The sequence below is a fragment of the Caretta caretta genome, chromosome 1 (genome assembly GCF_965140235.1).
Source record: "Caretta caretta isolate rCarCar2 chromosome 1, rCarCar1.hap1, whole genome shotgun sequence".
Taxonomy (NCBI): Eukaryota; Metazoa; Chordata; order Testudines; family Cheloniidae; genus Caretta; species Caretta caretta.
Window position 1 is genome coordinate 139778771 of NC_134206.1, and position 22083 is coordinate 139800853.

At 43.1% G+C, this 22083-nt stretch overlaps 1 protein-coding gene and 1 long non-coding RNA gene across 6 annotated transcripts in view; one reads left to right on the forward strand and one right to left on the reverse strand.

Annotated features, from left to right (window-relative positions):
* The window catches only part of SCML2 (Scm polycomb group protein like 2), a 148042-nt gene that overhangs the window by 19592 nt on the left and 106367 nt on the right, over positions 1–22083 (reverse strand). For 3 of the 5 annotated variants that reach the window (XM_048862159.2, XM_048862148.2, XM_048862186.2), the window contains 5 exons: positions 19794–19976; positions 15128–15271; positions 8607–8720; positions 2595–2876; positions 1669–1832 (listed from right to left, as the gene is read on the reverse strand). In XM_048862159.2, coding sequence (XP_048718116.1) covers positions 1669–1832; positions 2595–2876; positions 8607–8720; positions 15128–15271; positions 19794–19976 — 887 coding nt within the window. The remainder of the gene's footprint in view (positions 1–1668; positions 1833–2594; positions 2877–8606; positions 8721–15127; positions 15272–19793; positions 19977–22083) is intronic. The other 2 variants (XM_048862167.2, XM_048862176.2) reach the window with 2 other exon arrangements.
* LOC142073020 (uncharacterized) lies at positions 10858–14142 on the forward strand. The gene is made up of 3 exons (XR_012669698.1): positions 10858–11123; positions 11411–11665; positions 13697–14142. It is a non-coding gene; the product is annotated as an uncharacterized LOC142073020 (long non-coding RNA).

Below are 22083 nucleotides of genomic sequence, written 5' to 3' on the forward strand. Positions count from 1 at the left end.
CCATCCCAAAGGAGGCATCAACAGAAGTGTCCTGCACCAGGGAATAAGGTCGGCAATTGTGTGAATGGAGCTCCATGTGGCTGCTTTACAGGTGTCCAAGAGGGCTGCCACCTGAAGAGATGCCATAGTTGTTGATTGTGTTCTGGCGGAATAAGCTCTTACTCCATTGGGGGAAGAGGGTGGGGTGTGGGTGGAGATTTGAAAACGGATGGAGTAGAATGCAGCCAGATACCCATTTGGAGAGTCTCTGGGTGGAGATGGTGTGCCCTCTGACTCTTTCTGCTATAGCAGAGGTCCCCAAACGGTGGAGCGCACCCCCCTATAGGGGCAAGGAGGAACATTCAGGGGGACATAGCTGGGGCCTGGGCCAGCACTGATGGGGGGTGGAGAGGGAGCACCACCCAGCTTTGCTCCTGGCCCTGGCCCCACGCCCTGGCTGCTGGCCTTGGTCCCTGGCCGAGGCTCTGCTCCCAGCCCCGCCCCCACCGCCGGCCTCACCCCCTTACCCCTGTCCATGCCCCCTGCTCCCAGAGCCACGGACAGAAGGTAAAACATTTGGGGACCACTCTGCTACAGTGACAGACAGCCTCAGGGATTTCCTGTGTGGTTTTGTTCTCTGTAGGCAGAAAGCCAAGGCCTCCGAACATTGAGGATGTGAAGTCTTCGTTCCTCTGAAGAGGAGGTTTTGGAAAGAACACAGGTAAGTGAATGGACTGGTTAAGGTGAATTTCTAAAGCTACCTTAGGGGTGAATTTGGGGGGGCAGATGTAAAGAAAGCATATCCATATGGAATACGTTGTATGGAGGCTCTGCCATCATCCCTCCAAATTTGCCAACCCTCTTGCTGAGGTGATGGCTACAAGAAAAACGACCTTCATGCAACAGAGTGACATGGAGCAAGTCATTAAAGGCTCAAGTAAGGCCTTGTGAGTACTGAGAAAACAAGGTTCAGGTCCCACTGGGGCTGTAAGCTTGGCCTTTCCAGAATCTATTGGTCAGTGGATCTTTGAAAACCAAATAGCCCTGAGAAGGTGCATGGGATGTGCTGGTCGCCACCAAGTGGTCACGCAAGGCGCTAATGGACAAACCTTATGTCTTCAAAGATAGGATAGAGTCCAAGATGAGAGGAATAGCCATAGTCTTTGGGAGAACACTCTTTGTTGTGCCCAAGAAGAGAAGTGCTTCCATTTAGCTAGGTAACATTTTCTAGTAGAGTCCTTTTTACTATTGGAGAAGATGTCTCGTACAGCTGTGGAGCATAAACATTCTAATGATGATGCCCATCCAAATATCATGCCCTGAGGTCGAGCGGACACAGATCAGGGTGCTTGATGCTGCCGTTCTACTGGGTCAAGAGCTCGGGGAAGGTTGGGATAACATGCATACGAGATTGGGAAAACAGAACTGCCCAGGCCAGAAGGGGGCAATCAAGATTACACATTACTGAGTTGCGGAGTTCTCACTCCTGGTCGACTGTGAAATGTCTGCTGAGGAAATCTGCGAGCACATTTTGCTTCCCCAGAAGGTAGGCTGCCAACAGAGTGATCTGATTGCTGATGCACCACCTTTCGCTTCAAATTCAATAATAGCAGGGAAACTCACAAAAACTTCCTCCACAGATTAGTAACGTGATCAAGTCTAGCAGAATAGAAATAGAAAATATCATACGTGTCTCCTGAAGAGTTCTGCATGGGGTGCTAATGCCTGAGGATCAGCTTCTTTCACAAATTGCATTACTTCATCTATTGACCAGGTAGAAGGATCCTTATTTGGTACTCGTGAGGGTTCCCTTTTTAGTGCACTGAGATCAGGACCTGTTGTAGAACTTGCAGCTTAAATGTAAAACATTGGCAAAGGGAGAAATGTCATAAGTGTCAATGTAGTAAAAACACATCCTTGCAGACTCAAACGAAAGGAAAAATAACACATTGTTAGTGTCCCGTATTAGTAGCAGTCCTCTCTCTTCTACCAGTGTATCAACCTGGCTAAGATCACTCAAATTCTTTTACAATTTATTAAAATGAAAAATATTTGATTTTCCTTCTAAAGAGTCACCGAGATGTTCTATTTGGGTCACAGCATGAATCTGTGTTCAGATGACTTCTACAACTGCAGATACACACAACAGTATAAGTGTTAGCACTATGTACCATCAGGGAGGGATCAGTTTGAGACATTTGGTTCCTAGCTCCCAAGACACCAGCAGCTGGGAATGCTGTGCAGGAAGGGAAGGGAACCCCTCACTGCAAATTTCAGTGATCCTTTGGCCAACTTGGCAGCAGTACTTGAGAAGCTGGAGAATGAGCTGTAACCAGCACTGCCCGGCCAGGCAGGCTGCAGGGTCTTTGATAGCTAGCAGAGTAAAAAATCGTATGCAGGATTTCTCTGCCTTGTACAGTATTAGAGTTAAAAGCTTAAATTCTGTATTTTGAAATCACGTTAGATGGCTGACATGTTTGCCTAAGTCTGACTCCTTATGTGAAGTCTTGGATGTCAAAGCACTTTGCTTCATAATTCATTACCCACTGACTTTGCATACTGCTAAAAAGTAGTTAGCAATGCACACATTTTAAAAGGTTAAGTGTATGCCATACCTTCAATCCTCCTCTGCATTCGATTCCTATTGACTTCATAGTAACTGCTGTTCCCAGCAGAGCTTGATGACAGCCTGTGTAGGACTGGGGCTGAGTTTGAAGCAGCAGTCACTGGCTGAAGGGAATTTCTATAATATGCTGCACTCCCTGAGGTACGATATTCAGTGGAATTTCGGCAGGTTGGGCTTGCAGGATTTACTGAATTGAGCGCAGAATCCACAGAGTCCTCAGAAAATCGGTGTTCTTTGGCAGTGCCATGTTCTTCAGTTGGCAATGTTTCTGCTACATAATATGAGTAACACAAATACCAATCTATTCAACATGTTAGATTTTTGTAACCTTGTTATTTAATTCTATGCTATTTATTTTTAACACTAACTACAATTTTTAAGCCTGTCAACAAGCTCCCCATAAAGCAAGCACCAAATACAATTAGCACCATTCTCCTTCTCTTATTAAAGTAAAAGTAGTCAGTAGGAAGTTCCTAACATACATTTAAAGTTACAGCTGTTAAAAAACCTGATTATTATAGAGTTTGATGAGAGCTTGAAGGTCACTTTGGATCATACAAAATATATGAAATTTTCAATACTTCATTTCACTGTCGTTTCATTCTATACAAAACAAAACTATATTATCAACAAAGGGAAGAGTTGATTCTCTAAGAATTATCTGAAGGTAGTATCAATACATTTGCAGTTATAGGCATAGATATAATCACCAAGGAACCATATCCACAGTTTAAACATTTTTTCTAAAGCGCAGCCATTAAGCCTGTGTTATGTTTATCCTGTAAGAGATTTTTAGTAGGAATAAAAGATAAACCCGCTGTGTAATATTTAATTTGCCTCGTCTAAGCAATACAGAGAACCATCAACTTCTAATTAGAAACAAGTGTGCAACTGTGTATCTATAGATCATACTATCTTCAGATACAGTGGCCCTCTTTATGAAGTCAACAGATTGCAAACCGTTGCCACAATTATTTCCTGTATTGAGGAAAATCCTGGTATTTCAGATACTGATGTGCTAATTATTAAGAAATACTGACCACTGTACTTCACTTACACGCAGGCAACTCTTCTCTGGATATGAAAATATAAATGAAACCAATTAAATACATTCTGGCTTAAGAAAGAGGTAACAACCCTTTGATAAAATTTGAAAAAGGAAGTGTTTATCAGCTAATCTCTAGTCTTTAAAACATTCTCAAACTCCACTTCGATGCTTCCCAGGACTGAATGCAGAGTGTAGACATCTGCTTCAGAGTCAGCTAAAGGTTGTTGCTATACAGCAACATAACAAAGTCCTTCCACCTGCCTATAGGGCTTGAGTGTTTGGTCTGTTTCAGTTTTTTTAAAAATCACTGACTGTTGAAGACTAATAATATAGTCTGATTAAAGTATGGCCCAGATTGGTCAATATGCTATTTGAGAAAAAAGAAATTAGTTGGCAAGAAATTGTTCCATTTTTTAGCAATAAATTTCTCTCTGCTCACATTAGACAAATCTAGCACTGAGAAAGAAAAAAGAAAGGGAGTAATGATGGATTTGGAGAAAGACTGATAACTGCTGTGAAATACGCTTCTAAAATGCATGCTCTTTACTCTTCTAGCATTTGTAGCTTTTATTTATTTTCTGCATCACACAAACATCTGGAATTAAAAAGATGGTAAAAGAACCGTTTTCCTGAAAACTTGTGATGTTTTCACATTTGGCTTTAGAGGCTTTGTCAAAACTTGGCTTAGAGGTATTCTTGAGATCTGGAAGCACTTGGTTTATTTTAGCAGTGATTATTTTAACATAATCCTGAAGGAAAATAAGAAATAAGAAATTCTCTCTATGGTTTAAGCAATTAATTAATAAATCCTTCTTGCTGACATAACCCAATTGCAAAATGAAGAAAGAAGGGTTTCAAGGGCTGTCTATTTGGTTACTTCTACTTAGAACACCACCTTTCTGTGACAAATATTGAGTAAAACTGGTTCAGGCCTTGAAAGCTTAGACTTTCCAGAACTGGCCAAGAAGGAAAACTATTACTGTGCAAGAGATTAAAAAGTCTGCTCGACATGCATCTATATCAAAAGGTGAAAACATCCTCCTCTTGGCTACTGAGGCCTGCATATAATTAAAAAAAAAATAAAATCAGAGGACTTGAAAAAAACAGGAGAAGCTAGAAAATGAGATCATTGCTGGAAATTTATGCTGAATAGAAGAGTTTGAGAATCAACTGCAGATATAAATCTCAGGATTTTTGGTTTCTAGAATAAATTAACTGGAGGGGATACACTGTAATAGGGATTAATGTCTGGAACCCTTTGGTTTAAACCAGCATACAATTTCTAGTGCCGTAGAAAGGGTCCATTTTATTGCAAGGAAGCAGACGACCCTGTCAGGAAAAAAATATTTTTTTTTTTTTTTTTTTAAACTCGACACACTGAGGAAGCAGAAAGATTGTCAGGGTGCATAATGTTACACGAGACTCATATTTTACTTATCCAGATTATGCAGCCTTATCTCTGAAGTCAGAGACCTTGGAGATAATGGTGGTGTCTGAGACGAAGACTTCTTTAAGACATCTTCACGAAATTCTGAGACAGAAGATTTTTTTTCTTTTCAAGATATTAGGGATTTGAAAATCTCCTGAAATAGGCCTTGGATTCACATATGCAAGGTAGGAAAGTTCACAGAAGTCAGAATTTAAGGCCTGAAGTGCCACCAGATCATCTAGTCTGACGTCCTACGTATCACAGGCCACCAACACCACCCGGCACCTGCACACTAAACCCAACAACCAAAATTAGTCCAAAGTATTACAGCCTATAGGAGACTAAACTATTATGTGCCAGCGGGAGAGTCAGGAGGTGCACCAATGGCCCTGCAATGGCAAGGAATGGATTAAGAGAGAGATACCCAGGTGATCCCGGCTTGCTGACAGGAAGGCAACCCCTTGCCCCCAGATCATTGCCAATCTGACCCGGGGGAAATTAATTCCTGACCCCAAATATGGCAATCAGTTAGACTCTGAGTATGTGGGCAAGAGTTAGCCAGCCCAGCACCTCAGAAAGAGAGAAAGAATGCTCCGTACCATCCTAGCGCACCAGCCCGCCCCATCTAGAGTCCCACCTGAAGCCATGGCCATCCCTGATGCTTCTGAGGAAGGAGACAAAACAACCCAGAGTACACTGGGGCAAAAAAATCTCTTCCTGACCCCTGCAGGTGACCATCTGATACACGGAAGCATGAGATTATAGGGATATAAAACATAAACTGGTAATAGCCTGTGGGGACACCTGAAACATTTGTATCACTGGGCATTCAGATAAACAGAAGTGTTATTTTGAGCTGGATTCCTGCTGCAGGCTGGAAGGCAGTGAAGGTCTGGGTACAGCTGGGAAGCGAGGGGGCTGAAGAGCCACGCAGGGGTACTGTTTTGCCCAACTGGGTGCTGTTGTTGCCCTTCCTAGATTATCTTTAATCTTTTCCCCATGCTCACTCCATAGCAACCCAACCTCATCCATCCTTATTCACTTCTAATTTATATAACTAAGAAACCTCTGGTTATTTATTTTAATTTTCTGAGCAAGAGCTAATTAAGCTAGATCTAGCAATTTTCACTTTACTAACACGGCTGTTACTCTGAAACCTGTCTGAGTTGTGTTACAGCCATTAAAAGACACACAATATGGGGAGCGAATTAAAATTCAGTAAGTGAATACAGCACACATTCACCTCACTTTTGTGTCTTTCCTCTTTTCCCCCAACAATTTTATTAGTTCTACATTTTTAACCTCCAAGAGATAGCTGTCTAGGCTAATCAATCCCCTTTTTCATTCCCTGTAGGCTCTCTGCTTATTCCTAATAACCTTTTTGGGATGGTTTCTCATCCAGTTGGTCTGGAGGCTTTCCGTACAAGATTTTTCCCCTTGCTTGGGATGCAAATTGTGTACAGTTTTTATATATTTGTTTAAAGAAATTCCAAGCCTCCACTACTTTTAGATTCTTGAACTCACCAGTACAGTTTATATTGTTAACTATTTCTCCATTTAATTTAAACTGAATCAATTCATGATCACTCAATCCCAGGGTGATATAACCAGCTCAGAATAATCCTTTTTAAATCAAGATCCCCTTGTTCAACCAGCAGGCTGTCACTTTTCAGTGAATCTGGGATGCTGTAATGGCCCCACTTTAAGGAGACCTTGTCTAACCAGCAGTCATTTGGTCTGAGATCTGAGTCAGTTTTGGTATTTGATAGAATGCCCAAGAAGACTTTAACTGATATTTTGAATATCTGAAATAAGCTATGGAGAGAAGCCACAGACATGAGGTTTTCTTAAGTCTTGTTGGAAGTTCTACTTCCAAATCCTTGGTGTTTGGAGCAGGCTATTGACAAACAAGGAAAGAAACCTTATGGTTGAGCATAACAGAGGCCTATGTCTTAGCCTGAAGATCCTTCACAAGAATTTGAAACATCTTTTAGATCCTCTGGGAATTGGGAGCAAAAGTCAAAGGTTCTTCTTAATACAGGATTAGAATGATGTATTTGGCTACAGTAGTTAGCCACTTAGGTTGCAGCTTTTTTCCATTATCCTCCATGGCTGCAAAGAGGAAACTGTCACCTAGCAGAACAGATAGCAGAAATATCCCTGAGCAGATTAGAAAGAAAAAGTGTTGCTAAAAGAAGATCCTTTCCAACAGATATTCTTGGTCTTTCTTGCTAACCAGCCCATGAGAGAGAGATCTGAAATTACCTCCAAGTTTTCAGTAGACGACGCTGCCCTAAAAGGCTGTGTGGGAGACATACAACGCTGGAGAATATTTTGCCTCTTCAAACACATAAAAACCTTATTGAAAACTTATCAAAATGTTTGAAGACAACACAAATTCTGACCCGTAAATATGGCAACATTTATTTTCCCTACAGATTTTTTTTTTGGAAATCCAGGAAACCATAGTGTATAATAAATGAACTACTGGTTCTTAAAACTTCCTTGTACTATGTAGTTATTAGACCTATATATTGAATAGGGATAGGAAAGTGATCAAGCTTATTTTGAGTGCACAAGATTCCTTACTGGATACTGCAGCTAACTGGCCTATATTTGAATCATACATTTTGGTTTGCTCCAGTTTGAGCAACCGTATTTTAGTACAGCTTAGGGTACTAAGCCATGTGTTATATTTATTCATGGACATAGCCAGACTCCTCTAAGTCCATGTCCATTAGAAACGTCTGACTCAATTCCACAGATTTATTGTATGTATAAAATAGTATCTCCTTTTTAAATCAACTCTAACTTTGCTACCAATTTCTGTGTCCCCTGCCTCTGTTATTAGACTAGATGAAAAGGAATGACTGATCTGTCTTAAATAAGCCTAGCCTTTATCCTCATCTCCTCTTTCTTTCTAAATATAGTATAATGGCTCCATCTGCAGAGGAGCAGAGATCTCACTGAAGCTAGTGGGAGCTGCAGGAGCTCAGAACCTCTCAAAAGTCAGGTCACAAATCTCTAATTGACTCTCATAATCAACCCTTGCAAATCTCCTGCCACCCTCACTGTCCTTTTCTGAACTCAAGTTAGGCTACCAACAGAGAGTGCAATACTCTAGTGGTGCAGAGAGTATGTGTATTTTACACAGTTGTTATAGTAGCTTATTTTATATCCCATTATAATGGGATGTAGCAGCCTACTGGCTTTTTAGTAAGCTGTTGCACATTAAGCAGACAGCTTCATTCATCAGCGGTCTGCGGTGAACCTTTAAACCCTTTCCCAAAAAAGAGCTAGTTGTGTTAGAGGCCAAAGCTCCCTTTAGTTCTCCCAATGTGCAATATTTGTGCCCACTCACCAATAATTACTTACACGTCCCCCTCCCCCACTCTGACTATGCATTCTGTCAACAGCGGATGGCTAAGGCTAGACAAAATTAATTGTACTTGTTTCTCTTTTATTTGAAATACTATGAACACAAATAACCCTCCCACAAACTGCAACAAATACACTTAAGTTACCTTCAGATGGGTGAGCGTCAGGTCTGGGGAGTTTAGGAGAGAGAGGGGCAGTGTAGGGCGGAGAATCCTGAGAATATCGTTTAGTACTTCTGTTTTCTGAAATTTCCTCTTTTGCTGTCAATAGAAAAGTTACAGTCTTTCATTTCAGAACTAATAAAATTGTTGGGGGAAAAGAGGAAAGACACAAAAGTGAGGTGAATGTGTGCTGTATTCACTTACTGGATTTTAATTCGCTCCCCATATTGTGTGTGTTTTAATGGCTGTAACACAACTCAGACAGGTTTCAGAGTAACAGCCGTGTTAGTCTGTATTCGCAAAAAGAAAAGGAGTACTTGTGGCACCTTAGAGACTAACCAATTTATTTGAGCATAAGCTTGCGTGAGTTACAGCTCACTTCATCGGATGCATTCGGTGAGCTGTAGCTCACGAAAGCTTATGCTCAAATAAATTGGTTAGTCTCTAAGGTGCCACAAGTACTCTTTTTTTTTTTTTTTTTACAACTCAGACAGTGCTACCTTATACCATTCTTAAACATTACCCACAAGTCTTCAGTGATATCATCTTTCACTATTAGCTTAACCTTATCAGGCAGGCTCAGTTATCACCCCACAAACTTTCAGGGCTAAAATATAGTTGGGTTAGACAGTTATACCCAAGTTGCTTTGAGCTGACTTCACCCTGAAGAGAGTTCAAAACAGCACTTCTCGCTTGACAGACAAGATAAGAGAAGCTTAATGGCATATCACATCTATTTTTCCTCCTTATTAACCAAATCTACAAAAATTACAGCTAGATTACAGCTTGTTTTAACTAGCAGCTCCATAGGAGTTAAAAAACACTACTGACTTCCAAAGGAGCACACAGGAACATTGCAGCTTCTATACAGCCATCCACGTTTCTCCCCTAATAAGAATCTTTTGAGACTACAGCCACGTCAAATATTTGCCGTTATGAGCTACTGGATTGAGCACTGGACTGTGAGACTCAGGAGACTTGGGTTCTATTCCCAACTCTGCCACTGACCTGCTGGGTGACTTGGGGTAAGTCACTTTTCCCATCTGTAAAACGGAGATAACGTTACTGACCTCCTTTGTAAAGTGCTTTGAGATCCACTGTTGCTATTATATATCACAAATATTTCTAGCAGAAGTATAGCTGCCATCTAACTAAAAATCAAGAGCTACAGGAATAGGGTAAAACAGTTACTAACCTTTCTGTAACTGTTGTTCTTTGAGATGTGTTGCTCATGTCCATTCCAAGTTAGGCGTGCATGCATCACATGCACTGTTGCCAGAGATTCTTCCCTCAGTGGTATTTGTCAGGCTGGTTCTAGCACCCTCTGGGGTTGCACGCTCATGCACCGGTATAAGGAGCCTGGCCAGCCCTGCATCCTCACAGTTCCTTTTTGCCAGCTAACTCTGACAGAGGGGCAAGAGGGTGGGTCGTGGAATGGACATGAGCTACACGTATTGAAGAAAAACAGTTATGGAAAGGTTAGTAACTGTTTTTTCTTCTTCTTCTTCTTCGAGTGCTTGCTTGCTTCGAGTGCTTGTTCATTCCATGTTAAATGAATCCCAAGCAATACCCAAGGAAGTGGGGTCAGAGTTCACAGACATGTGGCTCACAACACTGCTCTATCAAACTTGGTATCATGTCTAGTCTGCAGGGTGATGGCACAGTGGGAGGAGAAGGTATGTAGATGACCAGGTCGCTGCTCTGCAGATGTCTTGGACTGGGACCCGGGCCAGAAACACTGCTAATGAAGCCTGAACTCTCGTCAAATGGGATGTCAAGATGGCAGGAGGTGGGATGCCGGCCTGCTCATTGCACTTACAAATGCAAAAAATGATCCAGGATGAAATTCTCTGAGCGGAAACCGGTAGGTCTTCCATCCTGTCTGCTACTGCCACAAAGATCTGCGTGGATTTATGGAATGGCTTCATCCTCTCAATGTAGAGGGCCAGGGCACACCTCTGTGTGATGCTTCTTCTCCAAATTCTTGTGCAGTTTTTGGAAGAAAACTGGCAGGAAAAAACCTGATTACCATGAAACTGTCAGACCACCTTTGGGAGGAATGCTGTAAGGGGGCATATTTGAAGCTGGTCCTTAAAGAACATAGTACACAGGCATTCTGACACAAGGACTCAGATTTCTGAGACCCTCCTGGCCGAGGTAATCACTACCAGGAAGGTGACCTTTCAGGAGATACATAAGAGGGCACAATGCTAGCAGCTCAATGGGAGGGCTTGTGAGTCTTGACAGGTTTAGGTCCCACGAGGGAATGGGTTTGCGAGTTTGAGGGTAAAGTCTCTCTTATCCCTTGTGGGAGAAGACCAACTTTCTGTCCATCAGAGGGTGGAAGCCTGAGATTGCTGCTAGATGCACCTTGATCGATGAAATGGCTAGGCCCTATTGTTTCAGATGGAGCAGGTACTCCAGCACAAACTGGAGGGGTGATCGAGTTAGTGAGAGGCCTCACTGGGATGACCACTCCGAGAAACGCTTCCATGTGGTGAAGTAAGTCGCTTTAGCAGATGGTTTCCTACTACCTAGCAAGACCTAGTGGACTTGTTCTGAACAAGCTAGCTCTGCCGGATTCAACCATGGAGCTTCCACGCTGTCAGGTGGTGGGTCTTGAGGTTCAGGTGGGGCAGACGGCCATGATCTTGCAAGATCAGGTCCCTGAAGGGTGGGAGTGGTAATGGGGCTGCTACTGTCAGATCCTCTAGCCTGCCGAACCAGTTTTGATACGACCATGCAGGGGCTATAAGAATAACTCTTACTTTGTCTCGCCTTACTTTCAGTAGGACCTTGTGTACAAGAGGAATGAGGGAAACGAGTAGAACAGGTGCTTTGTCCACGGGAGTAGGAAGGTACCTGTGAACTAGCCCAGGCTGCAACCACATAGTGAGCAAAATTGCTGACATGAACAGGTCTACAAGGGGAAACTTCCATCTCTGAAAGATGGATCTTGCTGTGTTGAGGCAAAGGGAGCACTTATGGTGAGAAGAGAAAGACCTGCTTAAGTGATCTGCCAGAGCGTTCTGGGCTCCCGGAAGGTAAGAAGCTTTGAGGCGGATGAAGTGCTTCCCTCAGAAGTCCCACAGGTGAAAGGCCTCTTGGCACAAGGTGGACAAGCGTGTTCCTCCCTGCCTGTTGATGTAAAACATGGCTGTTGTGTTGTCCATGAGTAGTCGCACTACTTCGCCTGCGATCTGTGGTAGGAACACCTGGCATGCTAGGCGGACCATTCTGAGCTCTCTGACCTTTATATGCAAGGAGACCTCCTCCTGGGACCACAGGGCTCGAGTCTTGAGGTACTTGAGGTGAGCCCCACACCTAGATTAGATGCGACCAAGATTAGGGATACTGATGGCTGGGGAGCGACAAAGGGAATGTCTGCCCTCACCAATTGGAGATTCTTCCAGGAGTTGAGGGAAGCGAGGACTGGGGTGGGAACTGTAAGCACTCAGTCCAAGTGGCGACAGCTCAGTGAGTACACTGAGACCAGCCAAGCTTGAAGGGGAGGATGGTAGTGGACCTGATTTATGATGAATTTGAGGAGCCTCCTGTGGCACCAGAAAAGACATGTGGAAATAGGCATCTTTTCAAGTCGAGGGCGATGTACCAATCCCCTGGATCCAGGGAGGGAATAATGGAGGCCAGGGAGATCATTCAGAACCTCAGCTTCTTGAAATAACTGTTGAGGCGACACAGGTCTAGGATGGGTCAGAGACGCCCTTTGGGACTAGGAAATAACAGGAGTAAAACCCTTTTCCTCTCAAATTCTAAGGCACATCCTCCACAGCCCCTACTCGAAGGAGAGCTTGCATCTCCTGGAGTAGAAGTTGTTCGTAAAAAGAGCCCCTGAAGAGAGACTGGGATGGGGGGGTAGGGTGGAAGAAAACTGAAGGGTGTAACCTTTCTCCACCATACTCAGTACCCAGTGGTCCAAGGTGATGAGGGACCACACCAGGCTGAAGTGGAAGAATTGGTCTGAAAACAAAAGGGGGGCAGGATCTGGTAGGGGAACTGATATAACACCCTTGAGCGCCTCTTCAAAAGTGGGGACTCCTGGGTATTTGTGTGAACCTGGAGCAAGGTTGAGGTGTGTCATAAATATAAAGGGAAGGGTAAACCCCTTTAAAATCCCTCCTGGCCAGAGGAAAACTCCTCACCTGTAAGGGTTAAGAAGCTAAAGGTAACCTCGCTGGCACCTGACCAAAATGACCAATGAGGAGACAAGATACTTTCAAAAGCTGGGAGGAGGGAGAGAAACAAAGGGTCTGTGGGTCTGTCTTTATGCTGCTTTTGCCGGGGATAGACCAGGAATGGAGTCTTAGAACTTTTAGTAAGTAATCTAGCTAGGTATGTGTTAGATTATGATTTCTTTAAATGGCTGAGAAAAGAATTGTGCTGAATAGAATAACTATTTCTGTCTGTGTATCTTTTTTGTAACTTAAGGTTTTGCCTAGAGGGATTCTCTATGTTTTGAATCTAATTACCCTGTAAGGTATCTACTATCCTGATTTTACAGAGGGGATTTCTTTACTTCTATTTACTCCTATTTCTATTAAAAGTCTTCTTGTAAGAAAACTGAATGCTTTTTCATTGTTCTCAGATCCAAGGGTTTGGGTCTGTGGTCACCTATGAAAATTAGTGAGGCTTTTTATCCAATATTTCCCAGGAAAGGGGGGCATGCAAGTGTTGGGAGGATTGTTCATTGTTCTTAAGATCCAAAGGTCTGGGTCTGTAGTCACCTAGGCAAACTGGTGAGGCTTTTTACCAAACCTTGTCCAGGAAGTGGGGTGCAAGGTTTTGGGAAGTATTTGGGGGGAAAGACGTTTCCAAACAGCTCTTCCCCAGTAACCAGTATTTGTTTGGTGGTGGTAGCGGCCAATCCAAGGACAAAGGGTGGAATATTTTGTACCTTGGGGAACTTTTTGACGTAAGCTGGTAAAGATAAGCTTAGGAGGTTTTCATGCAGGTCCCCACATCTGTACCCTAGCGTTCAGAATGGAGGAGGAACCTTGACAAGGTGGAAGGAGAGGTTGCCTGCGCCTATAACACCTGTTCGGTTTCTTAAATAGGTCTTGGTGAAGTGGCAGAGCCAAGAAGCAGGCTCGTTGTTGAAGTCTGAAGTGCTTCCTTGAAGATACTGGGACAGAAAGGCCCTGGGACCTGAGAGTGGCCCTAGAATCTTTCAGGCCAGGGAGTTTTGTATCCATTATTTTGGAGAAGAGAGAGGTTCCCTCAAATGGAAGGTCTTGAATGGACAGCTGAACCTCCAGTGGTCGTCTTGAGTATTGGAACAAAGAGCATCTTCACATGACCACCGCAGATGCCATTGTTCTAGCAACTGTGTCAACTGCGTCTGGGGCCACTTGGAGGGAAGCCCTGGCTATAGTTTTCCTTTCCTCAACCAGAGCGGAGAAATCCTGTTTGGACTCCTGGGGCAGCAAGTCCTTGAATTTTGACACTAGTCTCAGATGTTATAGTCATACCTCCAACGCAAGGCCTGTTGGTTGGAGATGAAGAGCTGTAACCCACAAGTAGAATAAATCTTTCTACCAAACAGGTAAAGCTTCTGAGTCCTTTGTGGGTGGCGGCTTGCAGCCCTTGCCTGTCTCTTTCATTGGCTGCTGCAACCACAAGGGACCCGGGAGGAGGATGGGAATATAGGTATTCATACCCCTCGGTGGGAACAAAGTACTTTTTCTCTGCCTTTTTTGAAGTGGGTGAGCAGAGGATGGGATCTGCCACAGGTATGTGACTGGACCCACAACAGCCTCATTGAGGGGTAGGGCCACTTTTGACAGGGCTGCTGCAACCAAAATGTTGATCATGCTGTGTGAGGACTCTTTAAGCACTTTCACCTCCAGCCCTTTTCAGTAGCTCCTGGTGAGCTCTAAAGTCGTCCTGTGGTGCAGAGCCGCTCGGCCCCGACACAGCTTCATCTGGGGAAGAAGAGGCAGCAGCCTGCACTGGCAGGAGCCTTCCTCTTCTTCTGCACCGACCATGTCACGCAGCCCCAAGTCCTAAGTATGAATACCGGGCTTGGTGCCAGAGTCCATGTCAAGTGGGGTGGCAGAGGGGCCCTTCTCTTGGACGCCGCCAAGTACGAACAGCTGGAAAGCAGTCCCTGTACTGAGGGGAAACCCCACGAATGCCAAAAAGGCCGCTGGACCTGCATAGGGGCTGCTGTTCATCAGGCCAGGCTCCTGGAGGGGGCCTCACATCAGGATCTGATAGAACATAATTCGGGTACTGGTATTGGCCCCTTGGTTGGGTGCCCGACTCCACCTCCGACTCTGAGAATGAGTCAGCTTGTGGGGACGGTACCCCTCACCTCTGTCAGCCAATGCCGAGGGTCTGGGGAATGGTGCCATGGTTGGGAAGACTTCGCCGACATCAGCAGGGTCGGTTTTCCTCTGGTCAGTACCAGTGGACCTGATGCTGGATAGGACCTTGGGGCAACATGCTCCCTACTGCTTGACGACCTTGCCAGTGCTGGAACTTACCCCGCAAGAGTGGGTGATACCAAGAGAGCCATCTGGTCCCCTGGCTGTTGCAAACACCTCCGGGGTTGATGACACCACTATTCCTTTGGCACCATGATGACCCTCTGGTGTTGATGGGTGGTCCTGCACCAGACTCAACAGCACCTGCCAGAAAGGTGGAGTTAAAATTGCTGTTTGCAGAGCAGGATAGAGGAGTGGTCCAACACAGGTCTCAGTCTGCTGCACTCGCCAGGCTTATCCTTACTCAGTTCTAGGGAGCATCCCCTCTTCGACCGCTGTTTCTTGTGTTTCTTCCTTGGCACCAGTGAAGGGGAACGATGCTGAGAGACCCATGCCGCTGGAGAAGCACTCCGAACCAACGCCGAGGTACTGGGTGCAGAGTCTGACCGGCTTGGCTCCAATGCCAGTCTGAGTGCAGGTTCCATCAGGATGGACCTTAGCCTAGCCTCCCTGTCCTTTTTCATATGAGGCTTGAACTGGCAGCAGATCTGGCTATGCTCTTGCACGTGAGCCTTCCCCAGACACTTTGGACAGCTACAGTGTAGGTTGCTCATGGGCTTGCTGCAGGCAAGCTTGGAGATTTGAAGCTTGGAGACTGGGGCATGCCTGACCCTATGGGCAGAGCATGCCCCTCTATGCTAAATATGGGGGGGGGGGTCCTAACCATATACACTAATAGTAAAAGAAATAAAATGAAGATAACTAAACTTGTGAAAAAAAAAGGAGGAAATAACAGAACCACTGATTGAACACACTGCCGGGGCAAAATAATTTGTTCCCGTAATTGCACTGTTAAACAATAGAATACCAATTGAAATTTATTAAATAATTTGGATGTTTTTCTACATTTTAAAATATATTGATTTCAATTACAACACAGAATACAAAGTATACAGTGCTCACTTTATATTATTTTTATGAATATTTGCACTGTAAAAATGATAAACAAAAGAAATAGTATTTTTCAATTCACCTCATACAAGTACTATAGTGCAATCTCTTTATTGTGAACGTGCAACTTACAAATTTAGATTTTTTTTGTTACATAACTGCACTCAAAAAGAAAACAATGTAAAACTTTAGAGCCTACAAGTCCACTCAGTCCTACTTCTTGTTCAGCTAATTGCAAAAACAAACAAGTTTGTTTACATTTACTGGAGATACCGCAGCCCGCTTCTTATTTATAATGTCACCTGAAAGTGAAAACAGGCTTTCACATGGCACTTTTGTAGTTAGCTATTTACGTGCTAGATATGCTAAATGTTCATATGCCCCTTCGTGCTTCGGCCACCATTCCAGAGGACATGTTTCAATGCTGATGATGCTCGTTAAAAAAACTGTGTTAATTAAATTTGTGACTGAACTCAGAGGAGGAGAATTGTATATCTCCTGTTCTGTTTTACATGCATTCTGCCATATATTTAATGTTATGGCAATCTCGGATCATGATGCAGCACGTTCGTTTTAAGAACACTTACACAGCAGATTTGACTAAATGAAAAGAAGGTACCATGTGAGATTTCTAAAAATAACCACAGCACTCGACCAAAGGTTTTAAGAATCTGAAATGCTGTCCAAAATCTGAGAGGGACGAGGTGTACTTCAGTCCCCGGAAAAATCATGGAGCAGGTCCTCAAAGAATCAATCCTGAAGCACTTACATGAGAGGAAAGTGATCAGGAACAGTCAGCATGGATTCACCAAGGGAAGGTCATGCCTGACTAATCTAATCGCCTTCTATGATGAGATTACTGGTTCTGTGGCTGAAGGGAAAGCAGTGGATGTATTGTATCTTAACTTTAGCAAAGCTTTTGACACGGTCTCCCACAGTATTCTTGTCAGCAAGTTAAAGAAGTATGGGCTGGATGAATGCACTATAAGGTGGGTAGAAAGTTGGCTAGATTGTCGAGCTCAACGGGTAATGATCAATGGCTCCATGTCTAGTTGGCAGCCGGTGTCAAGTGGAGTGCCCCAGGGGTCGGTCCTGGGGCTGGTTTTGTTCAATGTCTTCATAAACGATCTGGAGGATGGTGTGGATTGCACTCTCAGCAAATTTGCGGATGATACTAAACTGGGAGGAGTGGTAGATACGCTGGAGGGCAGGGATAGGATACAGAGGGACCTAGACAAATTGGAGGATTGGGCCAAAAGAAATCTGATGAGGTTCAATAAGGATAAGTGCAGGGTCCTGCACTTAGGACGGAAGCACCCAATGCACAGCTACAGACTAGGGACCGAATGGCTAGGCAACAGTTCTGCGGAAAAGGACCTAGGGGTGACAGTGGACGAGAAGCTGGATACGAGTCAGCAGTGTGCCCTTGTTGCCAAGAAGGCTAATGGCATTTTGGGATGTATAAGCAGGGGCATAGCGAGCAGATCGAGGGACGTGATCGTTCCCCTCTATTCGACATTGGTGAGGCCTCATCTGGAGTACTGTGTCCAGTTTTGGGCCTCACACTACAAGAAGGATGTGGATAAATTGGAGAGAGTCCAGCGAAGGGCAACAAAAATGATTAGGGGTCTGGAACACATGAGTTATGAGGAGAGGCTGAGGGAACTGGGATTGTTTAGTCTGCGGAAGAGAAGAATGAGGGGGGATTTGATAGCTGCTTTCAACTACCTGAGAGGTGGTTCCAGAGAGGATGGTTCTAGACTATTCTCAGTGGTGGAAGAGGACAGGACAAGGAGTAATGGTCTCAAGTTGCAGTGGGGGAGGTTTAGGTTGGATATTAGGAAAATCTTTTTCACTAGGAGGGTGGTGAAACACTGGAATGCGTTGCCTAGGGAGGTGGTGGAATCTCCTTCCTTAGAAGTTTTTAAGGTCAGGCTTGACAAAGCCCTGGCTGGGATGATTTAATTGGGGATGGGTCCTGCTTTTGAGCAGGGGGTTTGACTAGATGACCTCCTGAGGTCCCTTCCAACCCTGATATTCTATGATTCTATGATTCTATACAGCATGCTTTCTGAAGTCTTAAAAGAGCAATGATCCGATGTGGAAACTACAGAACCCAAACCACCAAAAAAGAAAATCAACCTTCTGCTGGTAGCATCTGACTCATGATAATGAAAATGAACATGAACATGGGTTAGTCTGCTCTGCTTTGGATCATTATCGAGCAGAACCTGTCATCAGCATGGACGCATGTCCTCTGGAATGGTGGTTGAAGCATGAAGGGACATATGAATCTGGCACGTAAATATGTTGTGATGCCAGCTACAACAGTGCCATGCGAACACCTATTCTCACTTTCAGATGACAATGTGAACAAGAAGCAGGCAGCATTATCTCCTGCAAATTGTAACCAAACTTGTTTGTCTGAACGATTGGCTGAAGTAGGACTGAGTGTACTTGTAGGCTCTGAAGTTTTACATTGTTTTATTTTTGAAAGCAGTTATTTTTTGTATATAATTCTACATTTGTAAGTCCAACTTTCACGATAGAGACTGTACTACAGTATTTGTATTAGGTGAATTGAAAAATACTATTTCTTTTTTTTACAGTGCAAATATTTTTAATAAAAAATAAATATAAAGTGAGCACTGTATACTTTGTATTCTGTGTTGTAATTGAAATAAAAATATTTGAAAATGTAGAAAACATCCAAAAATATTTATATAAATAGCATTCTATTATTGTTTTACAGTGCGATTAATCGCAATTAATTTTTTTTAGTTGCTTGACAGCCCTACTAAACATCTTTAACATTAATGCTTTTAGTTTCAGATGGTGACCTTCATTATGAGAGAGAGATATTTTTTTCTACATCATTTTCTGGTCTTACTCCTTTAGTTTTAGGATTATTTCATTTCAACTCTCACTTCTTCAGTTTTCTATAGAATTATCTTAGTCTCACTATGGGCTAAGTCCCGGATACTAGTGACACTGTAGTCAGCAGCTGGGTGCAGAAGGAGACTGCAGGGGTACCATGCTTCTCCTTGCAATCAAGATAAGGGGTGCTGTTTTGGGTGTGGTGCTGTGTTCTCCACTTGCAGAAATGGGTTCCTCATTTCCTAAACCACTACAGCCAGCCATCTATAAATCCTGGTTTCTCTCTCTACCTATGATAGACTCTATGTAGTTTCAACACCTTTGAAATGGTCACAGAAGGGAAAAAGAGAAAATCAGGATGAAGCATCTTTCACAGTTGGGTAGAGAGGGGCTGCATTGAGTCTTATAGGGCAAACTTCTTTTAGGCAGTTAACTATATTTTGCTGCTGTGACTTAAATATATTTTACTACGTGCATAAATCAAGCAGATTAAATGTAAAGTTTAAACTAGATCTTCTGCAGCATCAGAGTGGGATGTATACATTTCCTTGTTTGCCTAAAGAAAAGAAATTGCCTAACAATACGGTGGAATCTCCTTCCTTAGAAGTTTTTAAGGTCAGGCTTGACAAAGCCCTGGCTGGGATGATTTAGTTGGGGATTGGTCCTGCTTTGAGCAGGGGGTTAGACTAGATGACCTCCTGAGGTCCCTTCCAACCCTGATATTCTATGATTCTACAGTTTTTCCACATGTGGTATAAATAACCCCATCACACAAGGACTAATTTTACTAAGAACCACAAAGTACTCATTCAATCAATTCAAGTTGTAGGAGGACTGATCAAAAAATGAATTGCACAAAATAACCATACACCCCAAAACACGTATAATTTAGTATTACCTGGTTTGTTCCTATCATATTCCATAGGACTATGTGCACTCCCCATATAAGGGCTGAAGGGCTGGCTACTAAAAAGATTATCACACTGCAGACTGTGGCAGAGCTTCTCCAAGAAACGCAGGACAAACGATGCACTATTTACAGAAGGAAGATTGATGGCGTGTTTCTCCCCGTCAAAGGCAGCTGTGAGTAAGAAGATGATGTCAGACACCATCCAAACACCAGGAAGTAGAGTACAACACTACCACTAACTAAAATATAATACATCTTGCTTCGATTAAAACAGTGTAGAGGTAAAAAAAGAGGTAAACAATTGTTCTGGTATCTTATGAGACTATTTAGCAAATTTACCTTCAAAAGGACAGATTCTGATCTCAGTTACATCTGTGTAAATTCAGATTAGCTCCCCTGATAGAAATTAAACATTTTCTGTGTTATTTGCTTATTGAACAGCCGGAAATAAAACAGAAGAAAACTTTTATAGTACTTGGGGGCTTTCGAGGGACCTGATTTGTTAACATGAACTGCTCATACTCATCTGTTGCAGACTGTCACCTGTTACAATTACAGTGATAGCTGGAGTAACTGGTTTGCCATTTTAAGAAGCGGTGTTATTCAACATTATAGAACCCATTCCAGCAATCGTTGTGCAGGTCAAGCTCCTATTTATTTAAGTAGGAACTCAGCCAATGTGAGGACACCAAGAACAGACAGTTTACTACATGCATCTTAGACAACACGAAGGGTGATATGCTTATACTTTATTTTATATTTGTTACATAAGAATGGCCACACTGGGTCAGACCAAAGGTCCATCTAGCCCAGATTCCTGTCTTCCGACAGTGGCCAACCCCAGGTGCCCCAGAGGGAATGAACAGAACAGGTAATCATCAAGTGATCCATCCCCGATCACCCATTCCCAGCTTCTGGGAAACAGAGGCTAGGGACACCATCCCTGTTCATCCTAGGTAATAACCATTGATGGACGTATCCTCCATGAATTTATCTAGTTCTTTTTTGAATGCTGTTATAGTCTTTGTCTTCACAACACCCTCTGGCAAGGAGTTCCACAGATTGACTGTGTGTTATGTGACTGAATGACTCCGCATTCTGTGAAAAAACACTTCCTTTTGTATGTTTTAAACCTGCTGCCTATTAATTTCATTTGGTGACCCCTAGTTCTTGTGTTAAGAGAAGGAGCAAGTAACACTTCCTTATTTACTTTCTCCACATCAGTCATGATTTTAGAGCCCTCTACCATATCCCCCCTTAGTTGTCTCTTTTCCAAGCTGAAAAGTCCCAGTCCTATTAATCTCTCCTGATATGGCAGCTGTTCCATACCCCTAATCATTTTTGTTGCCCTTTTCTGAACCTTTTCCAATTCCAAGGTATTTTTTTGAGATGGGGTGACCACATCCGAATGCAGTATTCAAGAAGTGGGCGTACCATGGATTTATAGAGAGGCAATATGATATTTTCTGTCTTATTATCTATCCCTTTCTTAATGATGCCCAACATTCTGTTAGCTTTTTTGACTGCCACTGCACACTGAGTGGATGTTTTCAGAGAACTATTCACAATGACTCCAAGATCTCTTTCTTCAGTGATAATAGCTAATTTAGACCCCATCAGTTGGGACTATGTTTTCCAATGTGCATTACTTTGCATTTATCAACACTGAATTTCATCTGACATTTTGTTGCTCAGTCACCCAGTTTTGTGAGATCCCTTTGTAGCTCTTCGCAGTCTGCTTGGGACTTAACTATCTAGTAGATTATACAAAACTACTCAAATTTGTCACCTCACTGTTTACCTTTTTCCGTATCATTTATGAATATGTTGAATAGGACTGGTCCCAGTACAGACCCCTCGGGAACACCACTATTTACCTCTCTCTGTTCTGAAAACAGACCATTTTTTCCTACCCTTTGTTTCCTATCTTTTAACCAGTTAACAATCCATGAGAGGACCTTCCCTCTTATCCTATGACAGCTTGTTGTATTAAAAGCATCGATAGGAATTAAAATGTTTTAGGGAAAAGCCAAGCATCATCTTCTGGCAAATAGTGAGATGAAAAAAGTTAAGACACTAATTCCAGGCCTATAGATGAGCAATTCTCATTGCATTAGCTGTGTTCTTTCTAACGAGAAATAATGTATAATGTAACACATCACAAATCTAACAGGTAACAAACATGTAATTTTTGTTAAATTAAAAGAAGTTGCTATGAATGTTAAATTTGCTTTTCCTGCTCAAAAGTACGATTTGGGTGCACGCAAGAGTTTAGCAT